The sequence below is a fragment of the Petromyzon marinus genome, assembly GCF_048934315.1.
Source record: "Petromyzon marinus isolate PM22_M1 ecotype Great Lakes invasive population chromosome 84 unlocalized genomic scaffold, UKy_Petmar_22M1.pri1.0 chr84_unloc.7, whole genome shotgun sequence".
Lineage (NCBI taxonomy): Eukaryota > Metazoa > Chordata > Hyperoartia > Petromyzontiformes > Petromyzontidae > Petromyzon > Petromyzon marinus.
The window spans coordinates 131010-147240 of NW_027422644.1; the positions used below are offsets into that span (position 1 = coordinate 131010).

Below are 16231 nucleotides of genomic sequence, written 5' to 3' on the forward strand. Positions count from 1 at the left end.
GACTGAGTGTATGAGTGACTGACTGAGTGACTGAGTGTATGAGTGACTGACTGAGTGACTGAGTGTATGAGTAACTGAGTGACTGAGTGAGTGACTGACTGAGTAACTGAGTGAGTAACTGAGTGAGTGACTGACTGAGTGACTGACTGAGTAACTGACTGAGTGACTGAGTGACTGAGTGTATGAATGACTGACTGAGTGACTGAGTATCTAGCGAGGCAGGTGCTGGTACAGCGCCTGTACGTAGGTGAAGATGCACTTGGGGTCTGGGTGATGGCTCATCGCCATCATGTCCTCCACCTCGATCAGACGGTCGCAGTCCGCCAGCTTCCTGCACGGGGCAAGATCACCATCATCATCAGCATCATCATCAGCATCATCACCATCAGCATGGCGGTGTGGGGTGAGGTTTGCGGTGGACCAGCGCCCAACAAAAACGTTGCACCGACGTTGGTGCCGAAACACGCCTTACAATAACAAGCATCATCATCTTCAGCATCATCATCAGCATCATCATCATCATCAGCATCATCAGCAGCAGCAGCAGGGGTGGAGAGGCACATGGTATGTAGAGTTCGCTTGCCATGTTCACCGCCACGTGCCCATGATAACCGCCCAGGCAATGCGTTTCTCATCAGAACCGGCAGCAGCATCGTCAGCAGCATCATCATCATCAGCATCATCATCAGCATCATCATCAGCATCATCCTCAGCATCATCATCAGCATCATCATCAGCATCATCCTCAGCAAGATCTTCTTCAGATGCATCATCATCCTCAGCAAGATCTTCGTCAGATGCATCATCAGCATCATCCTCAGCAAGATCTTCGTCAGATGCATCATCAGCATCATCCTCAGCAAGCTCTTCGTCAGATGCATCATCATCAGCATCATCATCACCATCAGCATCATCCTCAGCAAGATCTTCTTCAGATGAATCATCACCAGCAGCAGCATCATCCTCAGCATCATCATCATCAGCATCATACTCAGCAAGATCTTCTTCAGATGTATCATCATCAGCAGCAGCATCATCCTCAGCATCATCATCCTCAGCAAGATCTTCGTCAGATGCATCATCATCAGCAGCAACAGCATCATCCTCAGCAAGATCTTCGTCAGATGCATCATCATCATCAGCATCATCATCATCCTCAGCATCATCATCCTCAGCGTCATCCTCAGCAAGATCTTCGTCAGATGCATCATCAGCAGCATCACCATCAGCATCATCCTCAGCAAGATCTTCGTCAGGTGCATCATCATCATCAGCATCATCGTGAGCCCGTGGTGGTGAGACGCACGGCATGCTGGGTCAGATTTCCGATTCAAAGTTTCCGTGACTGCAGGGATTAATCTTCCGGGTTCTTTCGGTAAAATCACCGCCACGTAGGATGCAGATGTAACAATGAAACGCAATAAAACGAGATTCCCACGACGTTTCGGTCCATGAAACAAGTAGCCTTCTTCAGGTAAATAAACAGGACTTACGATATTTTACATTATGAGACCTCCTTTGCCAGTTACAAGATAGAGTAATAGGTTTTTACCCCTTTTAACTGGCACTCAAAAAACTGACACCTTTATTCAAGGCATCGTGTCTGCAATAACCACAACACAAGCAGTCAAAATGCAAACAAAAAGAGACAACTCTGATAAAAATATTGGCACTGTCCTTGAATTTGATTGGTCCACACCCGAGACGGCTTTTCTTAGAGCCCTTTAGTCTCTCCACTGGTGTTGGACCAGAAGATGCCAAAAGGCGTACAACTCAAAAAGGTGTCAGTTTTTGTGCCAGTTAAAAGGATTAAAAACCTATTCCTATATCTTGTTACTGGCAAAGGAGGTCTCATAATGTAAATGCTCACCCCAAGCCCTCAATAACTCTGATAGTGCGCTGTTTTTGAGTTGTACTCCTTTTGGCGTCTCCTGGTCCAACACCAGTGGAGAGACTAAAGGGCTCTAAGAAAAGCCGTCTTGGGTGTGGACCAATCAAATTCAAGGACAGTGCCAATATTATTATCAGAGTTGTTTATTTTTGTTTGCATTTTGACTGCTTGTGTTGTGGTTATTGCAGACACGATGCCTTGAATAGAGGTGTCAGTTTTTTGTGCCAATTAAAAGGGTAAAAACCTATTACTAGGACTTACAATACTTGTACAGTGAATATATATATATAGAGCAGTGTGGCATATAGTGGGGGTTATAAGATAAGACACGGTGTAAAGTTACAAGCGTAATATTTCACAGTCTATAAAGCACAGGGCGGCGTAGAGCAACGCATTGTATAATTCAAAAGGTGGGATTTTTTGTTTGTTTTGTTTTTCGGTCCATGGATATGATATTTATTATACCACCACGTAGTTCAGATTGGACGGTGTACTATTACACTGTATAGTAGTCCAGTTTATAGCATAGTTATTAACGCGAGACAGGACAAAGCAGCACAACTATCCTGTTCCTCAGTACCTGCCACCACCCTCCACCCCCGATCCGGCGTTGGTGCTCATTCGTACGTTAATTCCGCCCACACAGCTTAAAAAAATATGTGGTCCAGGCTTGGCAGTTGTTCACCCGAGCGCCATCTTCTGGACAGTCCTGTTCGTTCACCTGAGGAAGGCTACTTGTGTTGTGGCCGAAACGTCGCGAGAATCCGATTTCGTTAGGTTTCATTTTCATCATTTCATTTCCATCCTACGTGGCGGTGACTTTAAGTGAGAATCTTATTTTATTGTTTTGAATTTTTATTATTTTATTTCCATCCTACGTGGCGGTGACTTTAAGTGAGAATTTTATTTTATTACGTTTAATTTTTATTATTTTATTTCCATTCTACGTGGTGACTTTAAGTGAGAATTTTATTTTACGTTTCATTTTTATTATTTTATTTCCATCCTACGTGGCGGTGACTTTTAGTGAGAATTTTATTTTATTATGTTTTATTTTCATTATTTTATTTCCATTCTACGTGGTGACTTTAAGTGAGAATCTTATTTTATTTCGTTTCATCTTCATTATTTTATTTCCATCCTACGTGGCGGTGACTTTACCGAAAGAACCAACAAGACGCGGGGTCAGGTTTGCCCGGACGAGCCCCCGATATCCACGTTCACGGCCGGACCGTCCGCCACTCATCACGACAATCATCATCAGGCCGGTGAGACGCACGGCAAGCGGGGACAGGTGGCCCAGACGAGCCCCCGATATCCACGTTCACCGCCAGACCGTCCGACACTCATCACGACAATCATCATCAGGACAGAGAGACGCGGGGTCAGGTAGCCCGGACGAGCCCCCGATATCCACGTTCACGGCCAGACCGTCCGCCACTCATCACGACAATCATCATCAGGCCGTGCTGGTGAGACGCAGGGTCAGGTCACCCGGACGAGCCCCCAATATCCACGTTCACCGCCAGACCGTCCGCCACTCATCACAACAATCATCATCAGGCCGGTAAGACGTGGGGTCAGGTTTGCCCGGACGAGCCCCCGATATCCACGTTCACCGCCACACCGTCCACCACTCACTATAACAATCATCATTAGGCCGGTGAGACGCGGGGTCAGGTTTGCCCGGACGAGCCCCCGATATCCACGTTCACCGCCACACCATCCACCACTCACTATAACAATCATCATTAGGCCGGTGAGACGTGGGGTCAGGTAGCCCGGACGAGCCCCCGATATCCACGTTCACCGCCACACCGTCCACCACTCACTATAACAATCATCATTAGGCCGGTGAGACGCGGGGTCAGGTAGCCCGGACGAGCCCCCGATATCCACGTTCACCGCCACACCGTCCACCACTCACTATAACAATCATCATTAGGCCGGTGAGACGCGGGGTCAGGTAGCCCGGACGAGCCCCCGATATCCACGTTCACCGCCACACCGTCCACCACTCACTATAACAATCATCATTAGGCCGGTGAGACGCGGGGTCAGGTTTGCCCGGACGAGCCCCCGATATCCACGTTCACCGCCACACCGTCCACCACTCACTATAACAATCATCATTAGGCCGGTGAGACGCGGGGTCAGGTTTGCCCGGACGAGCCCCCGATATCCACGTTCACCGCCACACCGTCCACCACTCACTATAACAATCATCATTAGGCCGGTGAGACGCGGGGTCAGGTTTGCCCGGACGAGCCCCCGATATCCACGTTCACCGCCACACCGTCCACCACTCACTATAACAATCATCATTAGGCCGGTGAGACGCGGGGTCAGGTTTGCCCGGACGAGCCCCCGATATCCAAGTTCACGGCCACACCGTCCGCCACTCACTATAACAATCATCATGAGGCCGTGCTGGTGAGACGTACGGCATGCAGGCAGGCGGGGGGGGGAGGGAGGGGGCAGGCAGGCAGGCAGGGGGTAGGAGGCATGCTTCAAGGCTCGCTGGAGGAGTGTCCGGTTCTGACGAGGCCACGCAGGGCCAGGCACCGGTAGACCTCCTGCAGGTAGGTGAAGACGCTACGCCAGTCCGGACAGCGCATGCACACCATGTCCTCCACGTCCAGCAGGCGCGGGCAATCCAGACGCGCCCTGGGGGCCGCCGTGGTGGGTGGGTGGGTGGGTGGTGGGTGGGTGGAGGGTTTAGGGTGATGGTGGGTGGGTGGTTTAGGGTGATGGTGGTGATGGTGGGTGGGTGGGTGGAGGGTGATGGTGGGTGGGTGGTGGGTGGAGGGAGGGGTTAGGGTGATGGTGGGTGGGTGGTGGGTGGGTGGAGGGTTTAGGGTGATGGTGGGTGGGTGGTGGGTTTAGGATGATGGTGGGTGGGTGGTGGGTGGTGGGTTTAGGGTGGTGGTGGGTGGGTGGAGGGTTTAGGGTGATGGTGGGTGGGTGGAGGGTTTAGGGTGATGGTGGTGATGGTGGGTGGGTGGAGGGAGGGATTATGGTGATGGTGAGTGGGTGGTGGTGGGTGGAGGGTTTAGGGTGATGGTGGGTGGGTGGAGGGGTTAGGGTGATGGTGGGTGGGTGGAGGGTTTAGAGTGACGGTGGGTGGGTGGAGGGTTTATGGTGATGGTGGGTGGGTGGGTCGAGGGTTTAGGGTGATGGTGGGTGGGTGGTGGGCGGGTGGAGGGTTTAGGGTGATGGTGGGTGGGTGGTGGGCGGGTGGAGGGTTTAGGGTGATGGTGGGTGGGTGGAGGGAGGGTTTAGGGTGATGGTGGGTGGGTGGTGGGTGGGTGGAGGGTGTAGGGTGATGGTGGGTGGGTGGTGGGTTTAGGATGATGGTGGGTGGTGGGTGGGTGGTGGGTTTAGGGTGGTGGTGGGTGGGTGGAGGGTTTAGGGTGATGGTGGGTGGGTGGAGGGTTTAGGGTGATGGTGGTGATGGTGGGTGGGTGGAGGGAGGGATTAGGGTGATCGTGGGTGGGTGGGTGGGTGGAGGGTTTAGGGTGATGGTGGGTGGGTGGAGGGGTTAGGGTGATGGTGGGTGGGTGGAGGGTTTAGAGTGATGGTGGGTGGGTGGAGGGTTTAGGGTGATGGTGGGTGGGTGGGTGGAGGGTTTAGGGTGATGGTGGGTGGGTGGTGGGTGGGTGGAGGGTTTAGGGTGATGGTGGGTGGGTGGTGGGCGGGTGGAGGGTTTAGGGTGATGGTGGGTGGGTGGAGGGAGGGTTTAGGGTGATGGTGGGTGGGTGGTGGGTGGGTGGGTGGTGGGTGGGTGGAGGGAGGGGTTAGGGTGATGGTGGTTGGGTGGTGGGTGGGTGGAGGGAGGGGTTAGGGTGATGGTGGTGATGGTGGGTGGGTGGAGGGTGATGGTGGGTGGGTGGTGGGTGGAGGGAGGGGTTAGGGTGATGTTGGTGATGGTGGGTGGGTGGAGGGTTTAGGGTGATGGTGGGTGGGTGGTGGGTGGGTGGAGGGTTTAGGGTGATGGTGGGTGGGTGGTGGGTTTAGGATGATGGTGGGTGGGTGGTGGGTGGTGGGTTTAGGGTGGTGGTGGGTGGGTGGAGGGTTTAGGGTGATGGTGGGTGGGTGGAGGGTTTAGGGTGATGGTGGTGATGGTGGGTGGGTGGAGGGAGGGATTATGGTGATGGTGCGTGGGTGGTGGGTGGGTGGAGGGTTTAGGGTGATGGTGGGTGGGTGGAGGGGTTAGGGTGATGGTGGGTGGGTGGAGGGTTTAGAGTGACGGTGGGTGGGTGGAGGGTTTATGGTGATGGTGGGTGGGTGGGTCGAGGGTTTAGGGTGATGGTGGGTGGGTGGTGGGCAGGTGGAGGGTTTAGGGTGATGGTGGGTGGATGGTGGGCGGGTGGAGGGTTTAGGGTGATGGTGGGTGGGTGGAGGGAGGGTTTAGGGTGATGGTTGGTGGGTGGTGGGTGGGTGGTGGGTGGGTGGAGGGAGGGGTTAGGGTGATGGTGGGTGGGTGGTGGGTGGGTGGAGGGAGGGGTTAGGGTGATGGTGGGTGGGTGGAGGATGATGGTGGGTGGGTGGTGGGTGGAGGGAGGGGTTAGGGTGATGGTTGTGATGGTGGGTGGGTGGAGGGTTTAGGGTGATGGTGGGTGGGTGGTGGGTGGGTGGAGGGTGTAGGGTGATGGTGGGTGGGTGGTGGGTTTAGGATGATGGTGGGTGGGTGGTGGGTTTAGGGTGGTGGTGGGTGGGTGGAGGGTTTAGGGTGATGGTGGGTGGGTGGACGGTTTAGGGTGATGGTGGTGATGGTGGGTGGGTGGAGGGAGGGATTAGGGTGATGGTGGGTGGGTGGGTGGAGGGTTTAGGGTGATGGTGGGTGGGTGGAGGGGTTAGGGTGATGGTGGGTGGGTGGAGGGTTTAGAGTGATGGTGGGTGGGTGGAGGGTTTAGGGTGATGGTGGGTGGGTGGGTGGAGGGTTTAGGGTGATGGTGGGTGGGTGGTGGGTGGGTGGAGGGTTTAGGGTGATGGTGGGTGGGTGGTGGGCGGGTGGAGGGTTTAGGGTGATGGTGGGTGGGTGGAGGGAGGGTTTAGGGTGATGGTGGGTGGGTGGTGGGTGGGTGGTGGGTGGGTGGAGGGAGGGGTTAGGGTGATGGTGGTTGGGTGGTGGGTGGGTGGAGGGAGGGGTTAGGGTGATGGTGGTGATGGTGGGTGGGTGGAGGGTGATGGTGGGTGGGTGGTGGGTGGAGGGAGGGGTTAGGGTGATGTTGGTGATGGTGGGTGGGTGGAGGGTTTAGGGTGATGGTGGGTGGGTGGTGGGTGGGTGGAGGGTTTAGGGTGATGGTGGGTGGGTGATGGGTTTAGGATGATGGTGGGTGGGTGGTGGGTGGGTGGTGGGTTTAGGGTGGTGGTGGGTGGGTGGAGGGTTTAGGGTGATGGTGGTGATGGTGGGTGGGTGGAGGGAGGGATTAGGGTGATGGTGGGTGGGTGGAGGGTTTAGGGTGATGGTGGGTGGAGGGGTTAGGGTGATGGTGGGTGGGTGGAGGGTTTAGAGTGACGGTGGGTGGGTGGAGGGTTTAGGGTGATGGTGGGTGGGTGGTGGGCGGGTGGAGGGTTTAGGGTGATGGTGGGTGGGTGGTGGGCGGGTGGAGGGTTTAGGGTGATGGTGGGTGAGTGGAGGGAGGGTTTTGGGTGATGGTGGGTGGGTGGTGGGTGGGTGGTGGGTGGGTGGAGGGAGGGGTTAGGGTGATGGTGGGTGGGTGGGTGGTGGGTGGGTGGAGGGTTTAGGGTGATGGTGGGTGGGTGGTGGGTGGGTGGAGGGTTTAGGGTGATGGTGGTGATGGTGGGTGGGTGGAGGGAGGGGTTAGGGTGATGGTGGTTGGGTGGTGGGTGGAGGAGTTAGGGTGATGGTGGGTGGGTGGAGGGTTTAGGGTGATGGTGGGTGGTGGGCGGGTGGAGGGTTTAGGGTGATGATGGGTGTGTGGTGGGTGGGTGGAGGGAGGGGTTAGGGTAATGGTGGGTGGGTGGTGGGTGGGTGGAGGGTTTAGGGTGATGGTGGTGATGGTGGGTGGGTGGAGGGTTTAGGGTGATGGTGGGTGGGTGGAGGGAGGGTGGAGGGAGGGGTTAGGGTGATGGTGGTGATGGTGGGTGGGTGGGGGGTGATGGTGGGTTGGTGGTGGGTGGGTGGAGGGAGGGGTTAGGGTGATGGTGGGTGGGTGGTGGGTGGGTGGAAGGAGGGGTTAGGGTGATGGTGGGTGGGTGGAGGGTTTAGGGTGATGGTGGGTTGGTGGTGGGTGGGTGGAGGGAGGGGTTAGGGTGATGGTGGGTGGGTGGTGGGTGGGTGGGTGGAGGGTTTAGGGTGATGGTGGTGATGGTGGGTGGGTGGAGGGTTTAGGGTGATGGTGGGTGGGTGGTGGGTGGAGGGTTTAGGGTGATGGTGGTGATGATGGTATTGATAATGGTGAATGTAATGATGGTATTGATGATAATGGTGAATGTAATGATGGTATTGATAGTGGTGAATGTAATGATGGTATTGATGATGATGGTGAATGTAATGATGGCATTGATGATAATGGTGAATGTAATGATGGTATTGATGATAATGGTGATTGTGATGATGGCATTGATGATAATGGTGAATGTAATGATGGTATTGATGATAATGGTGATTGTGATGATGGTATTGATGAAGTTATTGATCACGGTGTTGGTGGTGGTTTGGAGTGGTAACATGTCCAGGGGTTGCAGGCAGCGTTAGGGGGTAGCCAGGGGCAGCATCATCAGCATCATCATCATCAGCATCATCATCATCAGCATCATCATCAGCATCATCAACAGCAACAGCATCATCATCATCCTCATCATCAGCATCATCATCATCATCCTCCTCATCATCAGCATCATCATCAGCATCATCATCAACAGCAACAGCATCAGCATCAACAGCAACAGCATCATCATTATCATCAACAGCATCATCATTATCATACTCATCATCATCATCAGCATCATCATCAGCATCATCATCAACAGCAACAGCATCGACAGCAACAGCATCAGCATCATCATTATCATACTCAGCAATATCATAATCATCAGCATCATCATCAAGATCATCATCACCATCATTATACTCAGCATCATCAGCATCAGCATCACCATCATCAGCAGCAATCATCATCATCACCATCATCATCAGCAGCATCATCATCATCCTCATCAGCATCACCATCATCAGCATCACCATCACCATCATTAGCAGCATCAGCATCATCAGCATCATCATCAACATCACCAGCATCATCATCATACTCAGCATCATCATCATGATCAGCATCATCATCAACATCACCATCAGCATCATCATCAGCATCACCATCATCAACATTATCATCATCATCACCATCAGCATCATCATCACCATCAGCAGCAGCATCATCATCAGCAGCAGCATCATCAACATCATCATCAGCGACATCATCATCAGCAGCAGCATCATCATCACCATCAGCAGCAGCATCATCATCATCAGCAGCAGCATCATCATCAGCAGCAGCAGCATCAGCAGCATCACCATCATCATCATCAACAGCATCATCATTATCATACTCAGCAATATCATCATCAGCATCATCAGAATCATCATCAGCATCATCATTATCATACTCATCATCATCAACAGCATCATAATCAGCATCATCATCAGCAACAGCATCAACAGCAACAGCATCAACAGCATCAGCATAATCATTATCATACTCAGCAATATCATCATCAGCATCATCATTATCACACTCAGCAATATCATCAGCATCATCATCAACAGCATGATCAGCATCATCATTATCATACTCAGCAATATCATCATCATCAGCAGCAGCATCATCATCAGGATCATCATCACCATCACCATCATCATACTCAGCATCATCAGCATCAGCATCAACATCATCAGCATCATCATCAAACTCAGCATCATCATCAGCATCATCATGATCAGCATCAACATGAACAGAATCATCAGCATCATCATCATCAGCATCACCATCATCAACATTATCATCAGCATCATCACCATCAGCAGCATCAGCATCATCATCAGCAGCAGCATTATCATCATCAGCAGCAGCATCATCATCACCATCATGAGCAGCATCATCATCACCATCATCAGCAGCATCATCATCATCATCAGCAGCAGCAGCATCATCAGCAGCATCAGCAGCATCATCACCATCATCATCAGCAGCATCACCACCATCAGCATCATCAGCATCAGCAGCAGCATCATCACCATCATCACCAGCATCATCATCATCATCAGCATCATCAGCAGCATCACCAACATCATCAACATCATCATCAGCAGCATCACCATCATCAGTATCATCATCAGCATCATAAGCATCATCATCATCAGCAGCAGCATCACCATCATCAGCACCATCATCACCATCATCAGCATCACCATCATCAGCACATCATCACCATCATCACCAGCATCATCATCATCAGTATCATCAGCAGCATCACCAACATCATCAGCATCATCACCATCATCAGCATCATCAGCATCATAAGCATCATCATCATCAGCATCATAAGCATCATCATCATCAGCAGCAGCAGCAGCGTCACCATCATCAGCAACATCATCACCATTATCATCATCAGCATCGTGATTATCAGCATCATCATCATCAGCAGCATCACCATCATCAGCACCATCATCAGCACCATCATCAACATCATCATCAGCATCATCATCATCATCAGTAGCATCATCATCACCATCATCAGCAGCATCATCAGCATCATCATCAGCAGCAAAATCATCACCATCATCAGCAGCATCATCATCAGCAGCAGCATCACCATCATAAGCACCATCAGCATCATCATCAGCAGCATCATCAGCATCAGCATCATCATCAGCATCATCATTAGCAGCATCATCATCATCAGCATCATCATCAGCAGCATCACCATCATCAGCGCCATCATCATCACCATCATCATCATCATCAGTAGATCATCATCACCATCATCAACAGCATCATCATCATCATCATCAGCATCATCAGCATCAGCAGCATCACCATCATCAGCACCATCATCACCATCATCAGCATCATCATCAGCAGGATCATCATCAGCAGCAGCAGCATCATCACCATCATCATCAGCAGCATCACCATCATCAGCATCATCATCAACATCATCAGCATCATCATCATCATTACCATCATCAGCATCATCATCATCGCCATCATCACCATCATCAGCATGATCATCATCATCATCAGCAGCATCATCATCAGCATCATCATCATCAGCAGCATCATCATCAGCAGCAGCATCACCATCATCAGCATGATCATCAGCAGCATCACCATCATCAGCATCATCACCATCATCATCACCATATTCAGCATCATCATCAGCAGCACCATCATCAGCATCATACTCAGCATCATCATCAGCATCATCATCAGCAGCAGCACCATCATCAGCATCATACTCAGCATTATACTCAGCATCATCATCAGCATCATCATCAGCAGCACCATCATCAGCATCACACTCAGCATCATCATCAACATCATCAGCATCATCAGTATCATCATCACCATCATCATCACCATAATCAGCATCATCAGCATCATCATCGGCAGCATCATCATCAGCATCATCATCATCATCATCAGCAGCAGCAGCAGCATCATCAGCAGCAGCATCACCATCATCAGCACCATCATCATCAGCAGCAGCATCACCATCATCATACTCAGCATCATCATAATCAGCATCATCATCATCACCATCATCATCATCATCAGCATCATCCCCATCATCAGCATCATCATCAGCATCATCAGCAGCACCAGCATCATCATCAGCAGCATCATCATCATCATCATCACCATCATCATCATCATCATCCTCATCAGCATCATCAGCATCACCATCATCAGCATCACCATCATTAGCAGCATCAGCATCATCATCATCACCATCATCATACTCAGCATCATTATCATCATCATGATCAGCATCATCTTCAACAGCATCATCATCAACATTATCATCATCATCACCATCAGCATCATCACCATCATCATCAGCATCATCATCATCAGCAGCATCATCAGCATCATCAGCATCATCATCATCATCAGCAGCAGCATCACCATCATCAGCATCATCATCAGCAACATCACCATCATCACCATCATCAGCATCATCATCACCATCATCATCACCATAATCACCATCATCATCAGCAGCACCATCATCAGCATCAGCAGCATCATCATCATCATCACCATCATCATCATCAGCATCACCATCATCAGCATCACCATCATTAGCAGCATCAGCATCATCATCATCACCATCATCATACTCAGCATCATTATCATCATCATGATCAGCATCATCTTCAACAGCATCATCATCAACATTATCATCATCATCACCATCAGCATCATCACCATCATCATCAGCATCATCATCATCAGCAGCATCATCAGCATCATCAGCATCATCATCATCATCAGCAGCAGCATCACCATCATCAGCATCATCATCAGCAACATCACCATCATCACCATCATCAGCATCATCATCACCATCATCATCACCATAATCACCATCATCATCAGCAGCACCATCATCAGCATCATACTCAGCATCATCATCAGCATCATCATCAGCAGCACCATCATCAGCATCACACTCAGCATCATCATCAACATCATCAGCATCATCAGTATCATCATCACCATCATCATCACCATAATCAGCATCATCAGCATCATCATCGGCAGCATCATCATCAGCATCATCATCATCATCAGCAGCATCATCAGCATCATACTCAGCATCATCCCCATCATCAGCATCATCGTCCGCATCATCAGCAGCACCAGCATCATCATCAGCAGCATCATCATACTCAGCATCATCATAATCAGCATCATCATCACCATCATCAGCATCATACTCAGCATCATCATCAACATCATCAGCATCATCAATATCATCATCACCATCATCATCACCATAATCAGCATCATCAGCATCATCATCGGCAGCATCATCATCAGCATCATCATCATCAGCAGCATCATCAGCATCATACTCAGCATCATCCCCATCATCATCAGCATCATCATCAGCATCATCAGCAGCACCAGCATCATCATCAGCAGCACCAGCATCATCATCAGCAGCATCATCATCACCATCATCATCATCATCATCCTCATCAGCATCAGCATCATCAGCATCACCATCATCAGCATCACCATCACCATCATTAGCAGCATCAGCATCATCAGCATCATCATCATCATCACCATCATCATCATACTCAGCATCATCATCATCATGATCAGCATCATCTTCAACAGCATCATCATCACCATCATCAACATTATCATCATCATCACCATCAGCATCATCATCACCATCAGCATCATCATCACCATCAGCAGCAGCATCATCAGCAGCAGCATCATCAGCATCATCATCAGCAGCATCATCAGCAGCAGCAGCAGCATCATCATCAGCAGCAGCAGCAGCATCAGCAGCATCACCATCATCATCATCAACAGCATCATCATTATCATACTCAGCAAAAAATCATCAGCATCATCAGAATCATCATCATCATCATTATCATACTCATCATCATCAACAGCATCATAATCAGCATCATCATCAGCATCATCATCAGCAACAGCATCAACAGCAACAGCATCAACAGCATCAACAGCATCATGAGCATAATCATTATCATACTCAGCAATATCATCATCAGCATCATCATTATCATACTCAGCAATATCATCATCATCAGCATCATCGGGATCATCATCACCATCACCATCATCATACTCAGCATCATCAGCATCAGCATCACCATCATCATCAGCAGCATCATCATCATCATAACCATCAACATCATCAGCATCATCATCACCATCATCATCAGCAGCATCATCATCACTCAGCATCATCATCAGCATCATCATGATCAGCATCAACATAAATAGAATCATCAGCATCATCATCACCAGCATCACCATCATCAACATTATCATCAGCATCATCACCATCAGCAGCATCATCATCACCATCATGAGCAGCATCATCATCACCATCATCAGCAGCATCATCATCATCAGCAGCAGCAGCAGCATCATCATTATCAGCAGCAGCATCAGCAGCATCATCACCATCATCATCAGCAGCATCACCACCATCAGCATCACCATCATCAGTACCATCAGCACCATCATCACCATCATCACCAGCATCATCATCAGCATCATCAGCAGCATCACCAACATCATCAACATCATCATCATCATCAGCAGCATCATCATCAGCATCATAAGCATCATCAGCAGCAGCAGAATCACCATCATCAGCACCATCATCACCATCATCAGCATCACCATCATCAGCATCACCATCATCACCATCATCACCAGCATCATCATCAGCAGCAGCATCACCAACATCATCAACATCATCATCACCATCATCAGCATCATCATCAGCAACATAAGCATCATCATCATCAGCAGCAGCATCACCATCATCAGCACCATCATCAGCAGCATCATCAGCATCATCATCAGCAGCAGCATAATCATCACCATCATCAGCAGCATCATCAGCAGCAGCAGCATCACCGTCATAAGCACCATCAGCATCATCATCAGCATCATCATCAGCAGCATCATCAGCAGCATCATCATCAGCAGCATCACCATCATCAGCACCATCATCACCATCATCATCAGTAGATCATCATCACCATCATCAGCAGCATCATCAGCATCATCATCATCATTAGCATCATCATCAGCATCATCAGCATCAGCAGCATCACCATAATCAGCACCATCATCACCATCATCAGCATCATCATCAGCAGGATCATCATCAGCAGCAGCAGCATCATCATCCGCAGGATCATCATCACCATCATCAGCAGCAGCATCATCATCATCAGCACCATCATCACCATCATCAGCATCATCATCATCATCACCATCATCATCATACTCTGCATCATCATCATCATGATCAGCATCATCTTCAACAGCATCATCATCACCATCATCAACATTATCATCATCATCACCATCAGCATCATCATCACCATCAGCAGCAGCATCATCAGCAGCAGCATCATCAGCAGCATCATCATCATCATCAGCAGCAGCAGCAGCATCATCATCATCAGAAGCATCAGCAGCATCACCATCAGCAGCATCAACAGCATCATCATTATCATTCTCAGCAATATCATCATCAGCATCATCAGAATCATCATCATCATACTCATCATCATCAACAGCATCATAATCAGCATCATCAGCAACAGCATCAACAGCAACAGCATCAACAGCAACAGCATCAACAGCAACAGCATCAACAGCATCATCATCAGCATAATCATTATCATACTCAGCAATATCATCATCAGCATCATCATTATCATACTCAGCAATATCATCATCAGCATCATCATCAACAGCATGATCAGCATCATCATTACAATACTCAGCAATATCATCATCATCAGCATCATCATCAGGATCATCATCACCATCACCATCATCATACTCAGCATCATCAGCATCAGCATCACCATCATCAGCAGCAGAATCATCATCATAACCATCAACATCATCAGCATCATCATCACCATCATCATCATCAGCATCATCATCATCACTCAGCATCATCATCAGCATCATCATGATCAGCATCAACATAAATAGAATCATCAGCATCATCATCATCAGCATCACCATCATCAACATTATCATCAGCATCATCACCATCAGCAGCATCATCATCATCATCAGCAGCAGCAGCATTATCATCATCATCAGCAGCATCATCATCACCATCATGAGCAGCATCATCATCACCATCATCAGCAGCATCATCATCATCAGCAGCAGCAGCATCATCATCATCAGCAGCAGCAGCAGCATCAGCCGCATCATCACCATCATCAGCAGCATCACCACCATCAGCATCATCAGCATCAGCATCATCAGCATCACCATCATCAGCAGCATCACCATCATCACCATCATCAGCATCACCATCATCAGCACCATCAGCACCATCATCACCATCATCACCATCATCACCAGCATCATCATCAGCATCATCAGCAGCATCACCAACATCATCAACATCATCATCAGCAGCATCACCATCATCAGCATCATCATCAGCACCATAAGCATCATCATCAGCAGCAGAATCACCATCATCAGCACCATCATCACCATCATCAGCATCACCATCATCAGCACCATCATCACCATCATCACCAGC

General features: G+C 49.5%; 1 protein-coding gene across 1 annotated transcript in view; it reads right to left on the bottom strand.

The window, feature by feature from the left end:
• Nucleotides 1-233: 233 nt before the first annotated feature.
• The window catches only part of LOC116937822 (smoothelin-like protein 1), a 33135-nt gene continuing 17137 nt past the window's right edge, over nt 234-16231 (bottom strand). The window contains exons 4-5 of the mRNA XM_076059242.1: nt 4336-4558; nt 234-331 (exon numbers count right to left, since the gene is read on the bottom strand). Coding sequence (XP_075915357.1) covers nt 4402-4558 — 157 coding nt within the window. The 3' untranslated portion in view covers nt 234-331; nt 4336-4401. The remainder of the gene's footprint in view (nt 332-4335; nt 4559-16231) is intronic.